The sequence below is a fragment of the Crocuta crocuta genome, unplaced genomic scaffold, assembly GCF_008692635.1.
Source record: "Crocuta crocuta isolate KB4526 unplaced genomic scaffold, BGI_CrCroc_1.0 scaffold186, whole genome shotgun sequence".
NCBI classification, from domain to species: domain Eukaryota; kingdom Metazoa; phylum Chordata; class Mammalia; order Carnivora; family Hyaenidae; genus Crocuta; species Crocuta crocuta.
This window is the reverse complement of record NW_027551569.1, coordinates 1,408,284-1,425,044: the sequence shown is the minus strand read 5'-3', so window position 1 is coordinate 1,425,044 and position 16,761 is coordinate 1,408,284. Positions and strand designations below refer to the sequence as shown.

At 36.1% G+C, this 16,761-nt stretch overlaps 1 protein-coding gene across 11 annotated transcripts in view; it reads right to left on the bottom strand.

Annotated features, from left to right (window-relative positions):
• Window positions 1–16,761, bottom strand: part of CEP128 (centrosomal protein 128) — a 402,179-nt gene that overhangs the window by 359,463 nt on the left and 25,955 nt on the right. For all 11 annotated transcript variants that reach the window (XM_077750720.1, XM_077750716.1, XM_077750719.1 and 8 more), the window contains exons 5-8: window positions 12,075–12,201; window positions 10,912–11,030; window positions 7,854–7,945; window positions 6,603–6,675 (exon numbers count right to left, since the gene is read on the bottom strand). In XM_077750720.1, coding sequence (XP_077606846.1) covers window positions 6,603–6,675; window positions 7,854–7,945; window positions 10,912–11,030; window positions 12,075–12,201 — 411 coding nt within the window. The remainder of the gene's footprint in view (window positions 1–6,602; window positions 6,676–7,853; window positions 7,946–10,911; window positions 11,031–12,074; window positions 12,202–16,761) is intronic.

Sequence of the window (16,761 nt, the reverse complement as noted above, 5' to 3'; positions counted from 1 at the left end):
CAGTCAGCACAGAGCCCAACGCGGGGCTCGAACCCACAAACCGCGAGATCATGACCTAAGCGAAAGTCGGACGCTTAACTGACTAAGCCACCCAGGCGCCCCTCTCTTTTTTTTTTTCCAATGTTTTTTTTTATTTCTGAGAGAGACAGCGTGAGCAAGAGAGGGTCAGAAAGAGAGGAAGACACAGAATCCGAAGCAGGCTCCGGGCTCTGAGCTGTCAGCACTCAGCCCAGTGCAGGCTCAAACCCACAAACCGTGAGATCATGAGCTGAGCCGAAGTCCGACGCTTAACCGACTAAGCCACCCAGGTGCCCCTAGGCCTATCTCAAGAAACAAGAAAAATCCCAAATACAAAACCTAACCACACACCTAAAGAAAGTAGAAGCAGAACATTACAAAAAACCCAAAAACCAGCAGAAGAGGAGAAATAATAAAGATGTGAGCAGAAATAAACAATATAGAATCCAAAAACACAGTAGAACAGATCAATGAACTTAAAAGCTAGTTTTTGTAAGGATCAACAAAATTGATAAACCCATAGCCAGACTTCTCAAAAAGAGAAAGAACCCAAATAGATAAAATTCCAAACGAAAAGGGACAGATCAAAACGACAAAAATACAATTATGAGAGAATACTATGAAAAATTATATGCCAAAAACTGGACAACCTAGACAAAATGGACAAATTCCAAGACACCCACACACTACCAAGACTCAAACAGGAGGAAATAGAAAATTTGAACAGCCCTATTACCAGCGAAGAAACTGAATCAGTTATCAAAAATCTCCCAAGAAATGAGAGTCCTGGGTCAGATGGCTTCCCAGGGGAATTCTACATTTATAACAGAGTTAATACTTATCCTTCTCAAGCTGTTCCAGAAAGAAAGGGAAAAAAAAGGAAAGGAAAGGAAAGGAAAGGAAAGGAAAGGAAAGGAAAGGAAAGGAAAGGAAAGGAAAGGAAAGGAAAGGAAAGGAAAGACGGAAGGAAGGAAGGAAGGAAGGAAGGAAGGAAGGAAGGAAGGAAGGAAGGAAGGAAGAGGGAGAGAAAGAGAGAAAGAAATGGAGAGAAAAAGAGAAAGAAAAAAGAAAGAGAGAGAAAGAAAAGAGAGAAAGAGAAAGAGAGAGAGAGAGAGGAAGGAAGGAAGGAAGGAAGGAAGGAAGGAAATGGAAGGAAAGCTTCCAGACTCATTCTTTGAAGCCAGCATTACCTTGATTCCCAAACTGGACAGAGACCCTACTAACAGGGAGAATTATAGGCCAATATTCCTCATGAACATAGAGGCAAAAATTCCCAACAAGATAGTAGTAAATCAAATTCAACAGTTTTTGAAGACAATTATTCACCATGGTCAAGTGGGATTCACTCCTGGGCTACAGGGCCGGTTCAATATTCACAAATCAATCAATGTGATATATCACATTAATAGAAGAAAGGATAAGAACCATATGATCTTGTCAAAAGATGAAGAAAAAGCATTTAACAAAACACAGTATCCTTTCTTAATAAAAACTCAAGAAAGTTGAGATAGAAGGAACATACCTTAACATCATAAAAGCCATAGATGAAAAGACAACAGCTACTAGCATCCTTAATGGGGAAAAACTGAGCTTTTTCCCAAGATCAGAAACATGACAGGGATGTCCCCTCTCACCACTGTTGTTTTACATAGTGTTGGAAGTCCTAGCCTCAGCAATCAGACAAGAAAATGAAATAAAAGGCATCAATATTGGCAAAGAACAAGTCAAACTTCCACTCTTCGCAGATGACATTATATTCTACATGGAAACCCTGAAAGATTCCATTAAAACACTGCTAAAACTTATACATGAATTCAGCAAAGTTGCAGAATACAAAATCATTGTACAGAAATCTGCTGCATTTCTACACACCAATAATGAAACAACAGAGAGAGAGGTATCAGGGAATCCATCCCATCTACAATTGAACCAAAAACCGTAAAATATCTAGGAATAAACTTAATCAAAGATGTAAAAAATCTCTATGCTGAAAACTATAGAAAACTTATGAAAGAAACTGAAGAAGACACAAGGAAATGGAAGAACATTCCATGCACATGGATTGGAAGATCAAATTTTGTTAAAATGTCAATACTACTGAAAGCAATCTACGCATTCAATGCAATCCCAATCAAAATTGCACCAGCATTCTTCTCAGAGCTAGAGCAAGCAATCCTAAAATTTGGATGGAACCACAAAAGATCCTGAATGCCCAAGTAATATTGAAGAAGAAAATCAAAGCAGGAGGCATCACAATCCTGGACTTTAGCCTCTACTACAAAGCTATAATCATCTACACAGTATGGTACTGGCACAAAAACAGACACATAGACCAACGGAACAGAATAGCGAACCCAGAATTGGGCCCACAAATGTGTAGCCAACTAATCTTCGACAAAGCAGAAAGAGTATCCTCTTTAGCAAATAGTACTGAGAGAACCAGACAGCAACATGCAGAAGAATGAAACTGGACCACTTTCTTAAACCATACACTAAAATAAACTGAAAATGGATGAAAGACCTAACCTAAATATGAGACAGGAAGCCATCAAAATCCTAGAGGAGAAAACAGGCAACAATCTCTTTGACCTCAGCCACAGCAACTTCTGACTTGACACGTCTCCAAAGGCAAGGGAAGTAAAAGCAAAACTGAACAATTAGTACCTCATCAAGATAAAGTTTCTGCACTAAAAAGGAAACAATCAATGAAACTAAAAGGCAGCCAACAGAATGGGAGAAGATATTTGCAAATGACATATCGGATAAAGGGTTAGTATCCAAAAGAACTTACCAAACTCAACACCCAAAAAACAATCCAGTGAAGAAATGGGCAGAAGACATGAACAGACACTTTTCCGAAGACGACCTCCAAATGGCTAATACACACATGAAAAGATGCTCAACATTGCTCATGATCAGGGAAACACAAATCAAAACTACATTAAGACACTACATCATACAGGTCACAGTGGCTAAAATTAACAACTCAGGAAACAACGATGTTGGCAACGATGTGGGAAAATGGGAACCCCATTGCACTGTTGGTGGGAATGTAAACTGGTGCAGCTGCCCTGGAAAACAGTGTAGAGGTTCCTCAATTAAAAACGGAAATTACCCTACGACCCAGCAATAGCACTGCTAGGTTTTATCCAAAGGATGCAGGAGTGATTTATAGGGGTACATGTACCCCTATGTTTACAGCAACACTTTCAACAATAGCCAAATCATGGAAAGAGTCCAAATATCCATCAACTTGTGAATGAATAAAGAAGATGTAGTTTATATAGACAATGGAATACTACTTGACAATGAGAAAGAATGAAATCTTGCCATTTGCAACATGGATAGAACTGGAGGGTATTATGCTAAGTAAAATAAGTTAGTCAGAGAAGGACAGATATCATATGTTTTCACCCATATATGGATCTTGAACTCAGAAAACCATGGGGGAAGGGAAGGGAAAAAAATAGTTTCAGAGAGGGAGACAAACCGTAAGAGTATCTTAAATACAAAGAACAAACTGAGAGTTGTTGGGATGGGCAATGAGTATTGTGCATAAACACTGAATCATGGGAATCTACTCCCAAAGCCAGGAGTACACCGTATACACTGTATGTTAGCTAACTTGACAATATATTATATTAAAAAAAAGAAAAAAGACTAACTCTACTATAGCACAATTTATCACAAAGCAACAATAATCAAGATCATGTGATGTGGGCACTAGAATAGACAAATGAATCAGAGGATCAAATAAAAGTCCAGAAACAGATGCCTGCACATATGAACCTTTGATTTACAATCAAAACAGGACTATGAAGTAGTAACAAAGGGCTGATTCTTTCAATAAATGAAACTACATCAATAGATATTCATACAAAATGTATGATCCCTACTTCACACCTTAAACAACTTACCGATTCCAGTACACACTAAGTCTTTACATAAAAAGTGAAACAATAAGCTTCTAGAATATTACATAAGAAAATATTTTCATGTTCTGAAGATAGGGAACAACTTCTTAAACAGGTTAAAAAAAAAAACAAAAAACACTAACCATGAAAGAAAAGATAGAAAACTGAACTAGATTAAATTTAAACAGAAGACCCCATGAAGGGATATTTAAGAATGAGAAGAAACAGCTGAAGACTACTGGGAGACAACACAGCAATACTTATAACTGAAATTGTGCTTATATACAAAATACATAAAGATCTCCCACAAATCAATAACAAAAATACAAGCAGGCCAATAAAAAAAGGGGATAAAAGAAATGAACTAGTATTTCAAAAGACAAATTACCAACAGCCACAAGAATGCAGTAGATTCTTACCATACTATTCAGTAAGAAATTAGAAAGTCTAGAAAAAAACAAAATGTGAAAACTGCTCATCACCTAGTAATCATAAAAATGCAAATTAAAACCATGATGAGACCCTATACACACCTATCATCATGGCTATTATTTAAAGACTACTAATACCAGGTACTGGAAAGGATAAAAAGCAACATTCTCCTACACTGCTAGTGGAAATGTAAATTAATACAACCACTTTGGAAACCTGTTTATCACTATCTACTAAATCTAAAGGCACCTAGCAACCGCTCTCCGTATTATATACTAACAGAACTACATGTACATGTGCACTAGAATAATAAATAAGATTAGTGACGGCAGCCTTTTTTGTAATAACCCAAAATTTGAATTAATTCAAATATCCATCATAAGATGTTGAAATACATTGCTGTAAATCCATACAACAGAATGCCAAAGAGCAATAAAAATGAACGAATTGCAGGTATATGATACAACACCCAGAAATATCATAACCTTAATGATTAGCAAAAAAACAGACACAAAAAAATGCCCTGTATAATTCTATTTATATAAAATATTTAAAACAGGCAAAATTAACAGAAGTCACAAGAGTGCTCATCTTTGAAAAAGGAGAAATTAGTGACTGGGATGGGGAATGAGGAGGCTTCTCACGCACACACTGGTAATGTTCTATTTCTAGATCTGGGTGGCAGTTACAATGGGCCTGTTAACCTCATAATAATTCATTGAGTTTTACAATAACATATGTACTTTTCTGTAAGTAAATTATACTTCCAAATTTAGAAAATTAAAAATTTTAAAAAAAAAAAAGATGAAGCTTCAGCAGTTTCCACTGTCAGGTGACAGGTTCCACTCTAGAATATATGAGAAGAGCCAAAAAATCATTTCTTAAAAGTTACAGAGGATCTTGGAGCTATGTTCTTCAAAGTGTGCAGTCCACTCCTATTTATACAGTGCAAATCAGACAATGGCACAGATTTCTTGCTGTGTAAACCACTGCAATTAACTAAGAAAGGCACCAATCTGTTAATCTCAGAAAATACTTTTTTTCTTTGAAAAAATGATAGTTGAGGTATTTTAGACTGGCACAATTTAAATTGAAGGTCTTGATAATGCCTGGAAAAATCTAAGACTTTATGTTAAAAAAAAAAAAAAAAAAGGAGTATTCTGTATCCTGATCGTGCATCAGATGCCATATCATCACGCACTAATTGGGAAGATTTTGTCTATTTCAACAGAAGATACACAAAATATCTTCACCTCTCTGGGGTGTTTCGCAATGAAATCAGCACCAAGAGCACAAGAAGAATGTGCTTTTTATGTGGCCAGATGTTGATTCAAATTTTTGGAATGGGCAAATTTCACTGCAAACAGAGTAACTAAGCTGATCTCTTTGAAAACAGAGTATATCCATCTCTTAGCAAATGCAGCCAATAAATTCAAATTCTAAAATAAACTCAAGGTATCTGTGTAAGGATCTATAAACATAATAAAAACCACAGAAAAAAATATCTGCTAATATACTTTCAGTTTGAATAAAACATGTTAAGGGAAAAAATTCTGCTACCACTCTGGGTCTTGGTAAAACAAAAGGTGCTACAGGAAATGAATAAATACACATTGCTCCTTAAGTTGATAAGTTACCAAGTTTAATGACAATTCCTATTGATTTATTTTCTCCTAAAACAAACAACTGATTATGCAAAGAAACAGACACTATAAGTACTTCATTTTTCACTTCAATTCCACCAACAACAGTAGTTTGATTAAAAGAAACTCCTAAATAATGACTCTCAACAATAGGAGTTTTAGAAAATAAAACTTGAGAATTAGGGATCTTTGTAGTAACTATGATTACACACCTACATGAAACGAAAATACTTAATGAGGAGTGCTACAGAGTCCCTATCAAAAAATTTCATATTTCTAAAACATCATTTAAGAAAAGCCATGGAATTACTGGGTCAATGAAATTTAAAATATCTTTTGAATATTCCTAAGAAAATTCTAAAAATTAGACAAATAATAATTCAATCACTAATATATTCCTACTGTAAATATTTTAAACTGAAATACCCCAAATTCATGAACATTTTATAAGAAGTTCAAGAACATATTTTAGACAAAATGACATATATCATCCAAAGAGTTAAGATCTACTAAACTTCATTGTGATTATAACCAGGCCAGCCACTCTAATATCTGTGTATGAAATTTTTTTTAAATATAAACAAAGAGTTCTCACCACTTCTTGTTTTTGGGTTTCGTTAAGCTTTTCAGCCAATTCTTCCAAAGCCTTTTTTGTTTCAGCATCCGACCTAGGCAAAAAAAAAAAATTTAAGTTGGCTGTTTGAAAAAATACACACCATTATTGAAATTTACAACATAATAATGTTATCATATAATATTCTACTGCATTGGTTCTTAAATCTCAGCAAACATATGAAACACCTGGAGGACTTTTTAAGACAGACTGCGGAATCAGGGGCTCTGCAATGGCATCCAGGAATGTGCATTTCTACAAATTCCCAGCTGACACCAATGGTGCTGATTTCGGAATTAGACTGTGAGAACAAACGCTATACTGGACCATTACCCTCAGTAAAAAAAGAAAGGTTGCAATACGTCTCATTTTAAATTAAGAAGGAAGGAAAGGGGGTGATGACTAAATGTGATCTCAAATCCTCTCTAGCAACCCATAACCAAATTACATCAGAGTGTGCTGTACAAATTCCGTCCTCAACTTACTTCCCCATTACCTTTTTTCCCAACAGATTAATAATATGCATGATCGATAATGCAACAGCACTGGAAGACTCACAAATAAAACCAAAGCCTTCCTCTCCCACACCTCCTTACCTCAGGTTGCCCTCACCACTGGCACCCATGCTCAACTATTTCCATTCTTCATTCTTCTGCTGGCTAACGCCATCATTTTCATCTCTAGACATTTTCAATTAACTCTCTGCATCTGAAATATTTAGCTCACTGATACCCCTCTCCAATTTCAGACACATTCATTACTATTTTTAGTTTTTCTACTGGTTACCTATGTAACTTACCTAATATATTTATACCTCTTATGAATTATTCCATATATTCTGCAATGGCTCATGTTGACAAATTCCAAGCTATGCTCCTTTATTTTTTTAAGCTTCATTATTGGTGATTTGGTCTCTGCCTCTGTCTCTCTCTCTCCAACTATTTGCAAATCAACCTCTTTGCTAAGGTCTCACAATGTATCTCTCCATAATGGGAGTACTCCAGTGCAGTAAGTTAACAAGGTTTTAAACATATGAATTTAATTTGTCTAACATTGGATCATGATACATTCTAAATTCAAAGGATTTTAAACTGTTCTATTAATAAATTTTAAAATGCTGGTATAGAAACAGCACTGTGTTTTGAATTCATATAAACATGTCAGTTACAGAACACAATTATTGTGTTCTTCTAATAACTCATGTCTCTAACAAAAACCATATTCTGCTTTTACCTGCTTCTTCTGGCAAATTCCCGATTGAAATCGTCTCCAAGCCGAACTTGTTCACTGCTGAGGTCTCGGAGGGACTGATGAAAAGCATGAAACTAGTAAAAGCAAAACACAGTTAGCCATTTAGGATTCTGTTTAATTCTTCCACGAAGAAGAAGAACTTATTTTTTGCTCTAAGGCCCAAACTGTATGTTAATAAGACATAATAATTGTCTACTCTGAAACATTTTCCCAAAGAAAAGCAACTTTCAAAAAGTTATATATAACATTAACCATCATATCCTCTATAGTACACTAATTTTAGTCCTTTGAGATACCCTAAGAGAAAAAAAAAAAAGAGGTCAGTAAACTTTTCCTATAAAGGGTACAACAGTAAATATTTCAGGCTTTCAGGCTCTATGGCCTCTGTCAAAATTATTCAGTACAGCCATTTTGGCACAGAGGTAGCCATAAACAAATGAGCATGGGTGGTGGAGTTACAAAAGAACCTATTCAACTAGACCACACATGGCAGAGTGTGCCAACCCAGGCTGCAGAGAAACTCTTGCCCACATGCAGTGGGAACCACCCACAAGAATGTCTGGAGCAGCACTGTTCATAATGAAAACACTGGGAAAAAAAAAAAACCCACAACGTCCATTAAGAACAGAACGGATATAAATAAATTGTGATGATCTCCCAGTGGAGTATAACACAGCAATAAAAATGAAATGATCAAACCTAAGCACACATTAGTAAGGCTGAATGTCAAAACCATGACATCAATAGAAAAAAAGCAGAAGAAAACATAAAGTGTTATTCCATTTATATAAAGTTTACACACAGCCAATACTAAACAAGATGTATGTCGTACAATTTTTTTTTCTTTTTTAAGCAAGAGAATGGTTAATATAAAAGTCAGGATAGTTGATAGCCCTTGGGGAAAGGAGGGGTGTAAAAGAGGTTTTAGGGGTATGACAATGCTTTGATTCTTGGCCTGGATGGGGATGGTGGTTACATGGATTTTTATTTACATTATTGTACTTTTAATTGTAAATATGTATACTATATATGTAAGTGTATACTATAATTTGTTTGCAGAAACAACAAATTGATTCATTTCAACAAATGCACATTGAGCAACTACTCAGTGCCAGCAACTGCAGTAGGTAATAAGGGGCTCAGAATTTAACATGGGAGATAGACATGCAAACAAATGACAAAGGATGTGTGGGACATTAAGAAAAGCACACAGTCAGGGCACCTGAGTGGCTGAGTTGGTTAAGCATCCAACTCTTGATTTCGGTTCAGGTCACGATTCCATAGTTCATGAGTTCGAGCCCTGCATCAGGCTCTGTGCTGATGGTGCAGAGCCTGCTTGGGATTCTCTCTCTCCCCTCTCTCTCTACCCCTACCCTGCTTGTTCTCTCTCTCAAAACAAACATAAATGTTTTTAAATAAATAAGAAAGTACACTATCACGTGGAGCTGAAGGTCATCTTAAGAGAGATTTAAAATAAGGAAGAGCAATTAAAAAAAAAGGAGTGGAGGTAATACAGTGGATGAAGAGCAGACCATTCACTTAGGTTCTGCCATGATTTTACAGTTTTACAAATCAGAATCCTAGGACTCACCCTTGACACCTCCTTTTCAATCATTCTCCCCCTCCCCAGATGGTCATCTGATCTTCAAGACCTTTCATTTTACCCACCAAATAGCTTTGAAGTGTACCCTACCATCTCTCCAAATGCATTTCTCCTAATCCAAGTAACCCCCATCTCACACCCCCAACACAGAAATACCCTCTTAACTGGTTTCTCACATTGATTTCATTTTCTAAACTAGAGGTGAAGTGATCTTTTTAAAATAACTGTTATCTCCTTACAAAGACTATGCATAGTCTTGGTCCTTCATACTTCTTCAGCCACATGGTCTTTAAGTTGTCCATAGGTATTAGCTTCCTTCCTGTCAAGGTATTTGTTCTACCTAAAATGACTCACTCAACTTCCCTGAAGCCTTTCTTCAGGAAGTCTTCCCTCATTGGGGCAGGTCCTTCTACTGCACACTCCCATGGCCCTATGCTTTCTGTTGTAACATGCATCTCAGCTCTCAATTATGGATGCATCTGTGTACTTGTTTTAATGTCTAGCCCCTCCCCTTAGGTTACAAACTCCACAAAAAGGCAAGGGTTTTGCTTATCCCTTTTCCCAAGCACAAGCACTGTCCCAGAACAATGGCACTAAATAAAGAGAATGGAAGAGTAAATGAATAATGTTAGGATACTGTGCTCTAGGCTTAATCATATAATCCACACTAGCAAGTTGCACCTACCAAAAAATAAAAAATAAAAACAAATACATACACACAGACAAGGTGGTGTCTCATGCTCTTGGTTCTGTTCTATCTTAATCTGTGACAAGCAAAAGCTAGAGCTGAGTATCCTGACAAACTCTGAGCCTGCAATCCTGAAACTAGCAAAACAAAGATGTCAAAGTCAGCAACATTCTCTAGTCCTTGTCTAATTAACTTAGCTACCCGAGAAGAAACATTTTTTCAACTCTTGTACAGAAGTTTAAAACAGCAAAAAAAAGAAATATGCCCTTAGAACGAATACTTCCAAAATCTTTAGTGAATACATAAAACACATGAAAAAAGTATGAACTTTCTTGCTTCTATTAAGTAACTCTAACAATGATTCAACAATCAGAAAAATACCAATGGAAAAAATCAATAGGCTGACCACGCCAAGGCCTCACTTGTTTATACTAACCCAAAGTTAGCAAAATAGAAAGTAGTTGACTTAGCAGGGCTTACAGGAGAATGAGCCACCTGAACAAGGAAACAAAACATGTCCAACTAAACTCACTTTTTTTTAATTTTTNAGTGAAAGTCGGAAAGTCGGACGCTTAACCGACTAAGCCACCCAGGCGCCCCATGTAAACTCACTTTTAAATATTCTACAAAATGTAATTCTCCATAACGAAGTTTAAGATAAATGATAATTAGTACACTGAAAATAGTACCATTGTTTTAAAAAAAAAAAAAAAAAGATCAAAAACAGATTAGAGAATAGTACAAAGTACCTGGCCTGTGTTGTCAGTCTCCCGAACAAATCGGACACCAGTTCTGGACCTAATTCGTTTACTACCCTGCTGATCTCCATAGTCCTTGAGAGGTGAGGTAGGTGGAAAACGGTAGCTCTCTTTAGAGATGAAACAAAAAAGAGAGAATAAAAACATGCAGGAGAAGAAAAGATCTAAAATTTTGCTCAGAAAATACATAGCAGTCATGGATATATACACACGCCCTAACCCAGACTATTTCCCAAGTATCTTGCTATGGCTGCAAACTGGCACTCATCTTGTTCTTAAAGCAGATAAAATGAGCAACAGAAATAACCCAGAAACAGAAAACATCAAAAGTTCTAATTTGCTATACTTTTCAAAGAAGCAATATATTCCTTTATTTAAAAATAATAAATTGGTAAATGAAAATAACTTATCTCTCTAAAATATAAGTTAATACCAATAAAACAGAATTTTTCAAAGTAAGGTAAAATCTGAACATGGTTTAAAAATCAATAAAAACTACATAAAAAAGATTAGCTGATTGTGTCCAATTTTTAATCCTTATTATCATCATCAATAGCATCATTAACAATGTGAGTTGCTAATATTCATTTTATCTAAATCACCTCTCTTCACTGTGTACTTTTCTATTCAAATGTGATCTCAGTGCTGTAAGAAAGTATTAAGTGAGATTAACAAGATTAACTACAGGCAAACCAAGTGTTATCAGCTTTAATCTAGCCATTGAAATCTAGCTGCACACCAAAGATAAAATTCACCTGTTTTTAACATGTGTACTAGGATATTTCTTAATCAGACTTTGAAAAACTGTGAAGCTGGGGCAAGACTTCTAATCCAGAAAGTATAACACATGGTAAATCCTATTTATGTGTTTATTTTGATTAGAGGTAGACAATTAAGTCCCAATTTTGTCAGGTAAAACCCTATGTGGTCTATGGAGTCTGATAACAAAAGTAATAGAATAACAAAGTCCCACTGAACAGATTTCAAATGAGGCACCATAAAATCACGGACAAGTGCATCTGCTAAACCTTATTTGTACGACTTTATGTATGGGTTCTATCTCTCCAAAGATTAAATGCATTAAATGTACTTCAGGAATTTCTGTAAAACAAAAAAAAAGGGGGGGGGGTGTTCAAAACATCTGAAGAGTTTACCTGTCACAGTGCCAGCATCGAGGTCACTTGCACTTAGACTTGTAATAGAAATACTTCTCCCTCCTGAGTTTCTCAATAAACGCTGACTCCGCAGTTGGCCTACTGATTGTTCCAAGCTTTCTTTTAACTAAATTAAAGAACGTAATGAAGGAAAATTTATTCCCTTTAAACAACTCCAAATACAAACAGACAAGAGATTTTTAAAGCTATTTTAGAAAAAATCTGACTTCCCAAAGAGAATTCATATCCAAAAGAATTTTGAGGTAAATTATGTTAGGAAATAGAAACACAGTAAAAGTAAATATTCTAAGAACCAATTCTAACATCTGGTTTTAAATAACATCTTTTGCTACCTATTCCATTTTCCTATTAGCAGAATGGGAAAAGAGATGTCTCCAGATTAAATGTTTAATTGATGTGCCACCCATGCTCAGAAACATAAAGCCAATATATCTAAAAGGAGAGAGTCTTCCTCTCTTCTAAACATTCCTTCAGAAGCCCTACATCTGTAACAAACAGGAAATGACCAGCTCTCACAGTGACCGCTGGTATTAAAATTATGTGCACTGTCCAACTGTGTATCAGAACATCTTTTTCATTCTTGATTCAAAGACTTCAAATCCCCAAAAAAAACTATGTGGTCAGATGTCAAACTGTTAATAACATACTAGGGATTACAGTTGTCCAAACGCTCTCTTCAGATTATTAGAAGATGTATCCTCTGATGGTCACCCATCAGGGGATACAAGAAAACATCTTTTAGGCCTAAAGAGCTACATTAAATGAAAACACTAAATACAAAGAATAATGTCCAGAGCTGTACCTGGCTACAGGTCTGAAAAGAGGATTCAACTGAAACCCAAGGGAACAGAGATTAAAGCTGGAGAAAATCCACATACTCTGAATTGCTGCGAATTCAGAACCTGAACGTCCAGTGGGCATCTTATCCAAGGATAAATAAAACATAGTATTCAAATAATGCAGAGATCCATAACACAAGACACCCATACTCTTAAAAGAGAACATCAACACAACTGATTGAGAGGACAGGGTTTCCTAAATTCAGCCATAATTGAAGAGTAGAACATCACTTATGAAGAAAACAAGTTGTTTGCTCGGGAACCTGTACAGAAAAAAGGTAGCCTCAGTTGAAGGGAAAGCCCAAGATGAAACACAAGAATATGAATCACAAACGAGCAAATCCTTTCATTTTTGTGTATCTGAATTTAGCTCTTCTGGGAAACCAAGGTTAAAACAGTCTGGATTAAAAGAAATAAAATTCCAAGAATGCACTTCTAATGTTCTCATTTCTGGGGCAGACGTGGGAGGGGTGGGGGGTGGCTAAGTTTTCTGTATCTCTGTCCTCTGCTTCCCTAAACTGGTATCTACATACTCAATACCATCCTGCCTGACCCTTCACTAGCTATAGAACCCAGCCAATTAATCCAGAGAAATAAATAGATGGGGCCCAGGCAAACAAGGTCTACCTTGAGAGTAATTTATACATAAGTACAATTAAATCCAACATGTAAGTAGACCAAAGGCTTTACAGTGAACACATAACAGTGTATCATTAACATAGGATACACTTCAAATAAAATTAAACCATGCTAAGAAGCTCAAATCTAAACTGTAACACAAAAAAACGGACTGGAAATGTAAAATGACTTTAGATCACACAAGTTAGTGACAGAACTAGCTCTATTCTCTTGTTTATTATTTATACCTTTCAAGTGAAGCCTGATGTCATTATCCTTTTAGAAGCAAAGTCAGTTGTCATTTCTTATTACTGCTCTTTTTGTGGGTAGACCGCCCTTTTTAGCTCTGGCTTTTGTTAAGATTTTCTGTTTGACTTTGATTGTTAATGTCTTTACTGTGATATGACAACGTGAAGCTTTACTTGTAGTTGCCCCAATTTTGACCCATAGAGATCACGGAACCTGTACCTTGATATCTCTCCTGTGTTATAAATTCTCAGCCATCATCTCTTCAAACACTGTTTCTGCCCTTTTCTCTCCTCCCTCTCCTGAAAATCGAGATATATTCAAGTTATCTTTTTACCAAATCCTATATGTCATCCATGCTCTTTTCTGAATTATTCGATTCTCCCATTCATTCATTTTTCTTTTTGGATATCTTATGCTGGCCTATCTTTCAATTCATTAATTCTCTCTTCAGTGTATATAAACTGCTATTTAATCTATACTTAACAGGACTGGGTTTTACTTATTTGCTTATTTTAGTTGTATTTTTCAGTTTCTGAAATTTTCATTTGGTTCTTTTTTGGAGTTTGTCAATTCTTTGTCAAAATCCTCAATCTTGTCTTTTAATTTCTTGAACAGGTTAATCAGATTTTTTTTAATATTTGCATGTATGTTTCTATTGTCTGTTTTTTCCCTTGATTTTCAGTCACCTCCTCTATTTTCTTATGCCTGATTATCATGTGATAGACACTGTATATGAAAAATTGTGGTGATTATTTGAAGCTCTAGACGATGTCTTCCTTCAGAAGGGATTTGGTTTTGCTTCTAGGACGAAGTCAGCCTTGGGTCACCAAGAACCCAAATCACTTTTATCTAGTTAGGAACCAAGATGACTGAAAGCTGGGCTTCTGCCCCCACCAGGGCTGGTCTATTTTTAGTTCATCTTGTCTTTCATTTTTTAACACATCATTTTTCCTAGGCTGTCACCCTTTGGGATCTCAAATGAAAGCTGGAAGATTCCTGAACTCCAGTTTCGGTCTCCCTGGCCTCTTCAGTCTATTGATAGCTTTGATCCTACCCTCTCTGCTTCTAAGCCATCTCTTTTGAAATCAGCTACTGACTTAAGGACAGAAGAGTCCCAGATGCAGGACTCATCCTTCTGGACTTCTGCCAGTTTTGCCAGAGCTTTACCAGACCTAGACTATAAAATTCCTCACTGCCTTGGCTCTTCTCTGCTAGATTCATAATATTATTTTTTACTTCATTTTTTGTATTATAGAGATATAGAGCCAAGTGCAAGAGCAGGGGAGATGGGCAGAGGGGGAGGGAGGGAGAGAGGGAGAGAATCTAGAGCAGACTTCATGCTCAGAGCCTGACACAGGGCTCGATCCCATGACCCTGAAATCATGACCTGAGCCGAAATCAAGAGTCACATGCTCAACCAACTGAGCCACTCAGGTGCCCCTTTTTGCTTTATTTTTTTTTTCTGCCTTTCTAATTGTTCTAAACAGGAAAGTCGATCCAAAATAATCTTATCTACTGATGCCAGAAGGAAAACTTGCCAGCATCCTTTTTATGTGGGCTTATTTGCTAACAAATCCTGAGCTGTAACCAAAAGCTGATGAATAAAATGAATTTACACACACACATTTACACACACACATAATTCCTAGTAACAACAACAACAAAATCCACCATGGAATCATATGGAAAATAGTACAGAATAAATGATACATCACCTCCAAAATCTAGAAGTAATAACAAATGTGAAAATTTAATCATCTCAGAAATAAAAAGTTAGACCAATTATTTGGCAACCTCAGTTTAAAACTCTAAAAAGATATATCATAAGCCATTGAACAGATAAACAGGGTGATATATAAAGACCAACAACTGTAACATTCAAGGTAAATGAGGTAAACATTTTTAATAACTCCTACGAATATTACAAAAACAGGTCTTCTCCTAAGATACAAAACTAAAAATGTAACAGAATTAAAATCTACATCTCAAGTAGCAGTAACACAAGAGATACTGCACAAAATCTAATCATGATGTATGAAGCCAATTGGATAACTCTGGTCACTGAGACTGAAGGGCAATTATAAGGTAGTTTAACCAAATTATCAAGACATGCCTTTAAACTAGGAAGTCAAAAGATCTGCCTCTGGGCAATGATGAAATAATTTGAGCATCAACAGAAATGTGAACTACAATGGATTCAAAGACTTCAAATATGCATAAATATGTGCACTGAAAATCCTCAGAGAGAATAAAGTCCTTGGTCACTACTAGAGGGTGCTAGGAAACCAACTCGTTATTTTGGCAACTAGTAAATAAATGAAATTTTGTAAGTCTATATAAACGTTTAGATTACCATTAAAATAAAAATATCAAATTTTGAAATTCTCATAGAGCTCTACAAGCTCTGTGAAGACTCTGGAAAAACTCTAATCAGAGGAGCTCCTGGGTGACTCAGTCTGTTAAGCGTCTGACTCTAAATTTCAGCTCAAGTCATGATCTCACGGTTCCGGAGTTTGAGCCCCACATCAGGTTCCACGCTGGCAATGTGGAGCTTGCTCTGGATTCTCTCTCTTCCTCTCTCTCTGCTCCTTCCTAGCTTTCTCTAAGTAAATAAACTTAAAAAAAGAAAAAAAACCTCTAATTAGAGACAAAAATAAAAGTCAAGTTTACTGAACTGAAAAAGAGTGTATAACTCAAAAGGACGGACTATTTTGCAAACAGTCTATGAAAGGAGATCATCCAGGCAGCAATGGGTTCTCGAAATAAGAGGTGTGATCAGGAAAAAAAAAAAAAGAAAGAAAGAAAGAAACAACCCATCATGATTCAGAAAGACCAGAGGGAAGCGGGGCCGTGATCTCCTCAGCTACACTGCTTCTGTCCACATATTTCACACCGTATCAGATAATAACTCTCACATACCTTTTTCTTTAGAGGATACAGTAAGACAATGTACGTATATA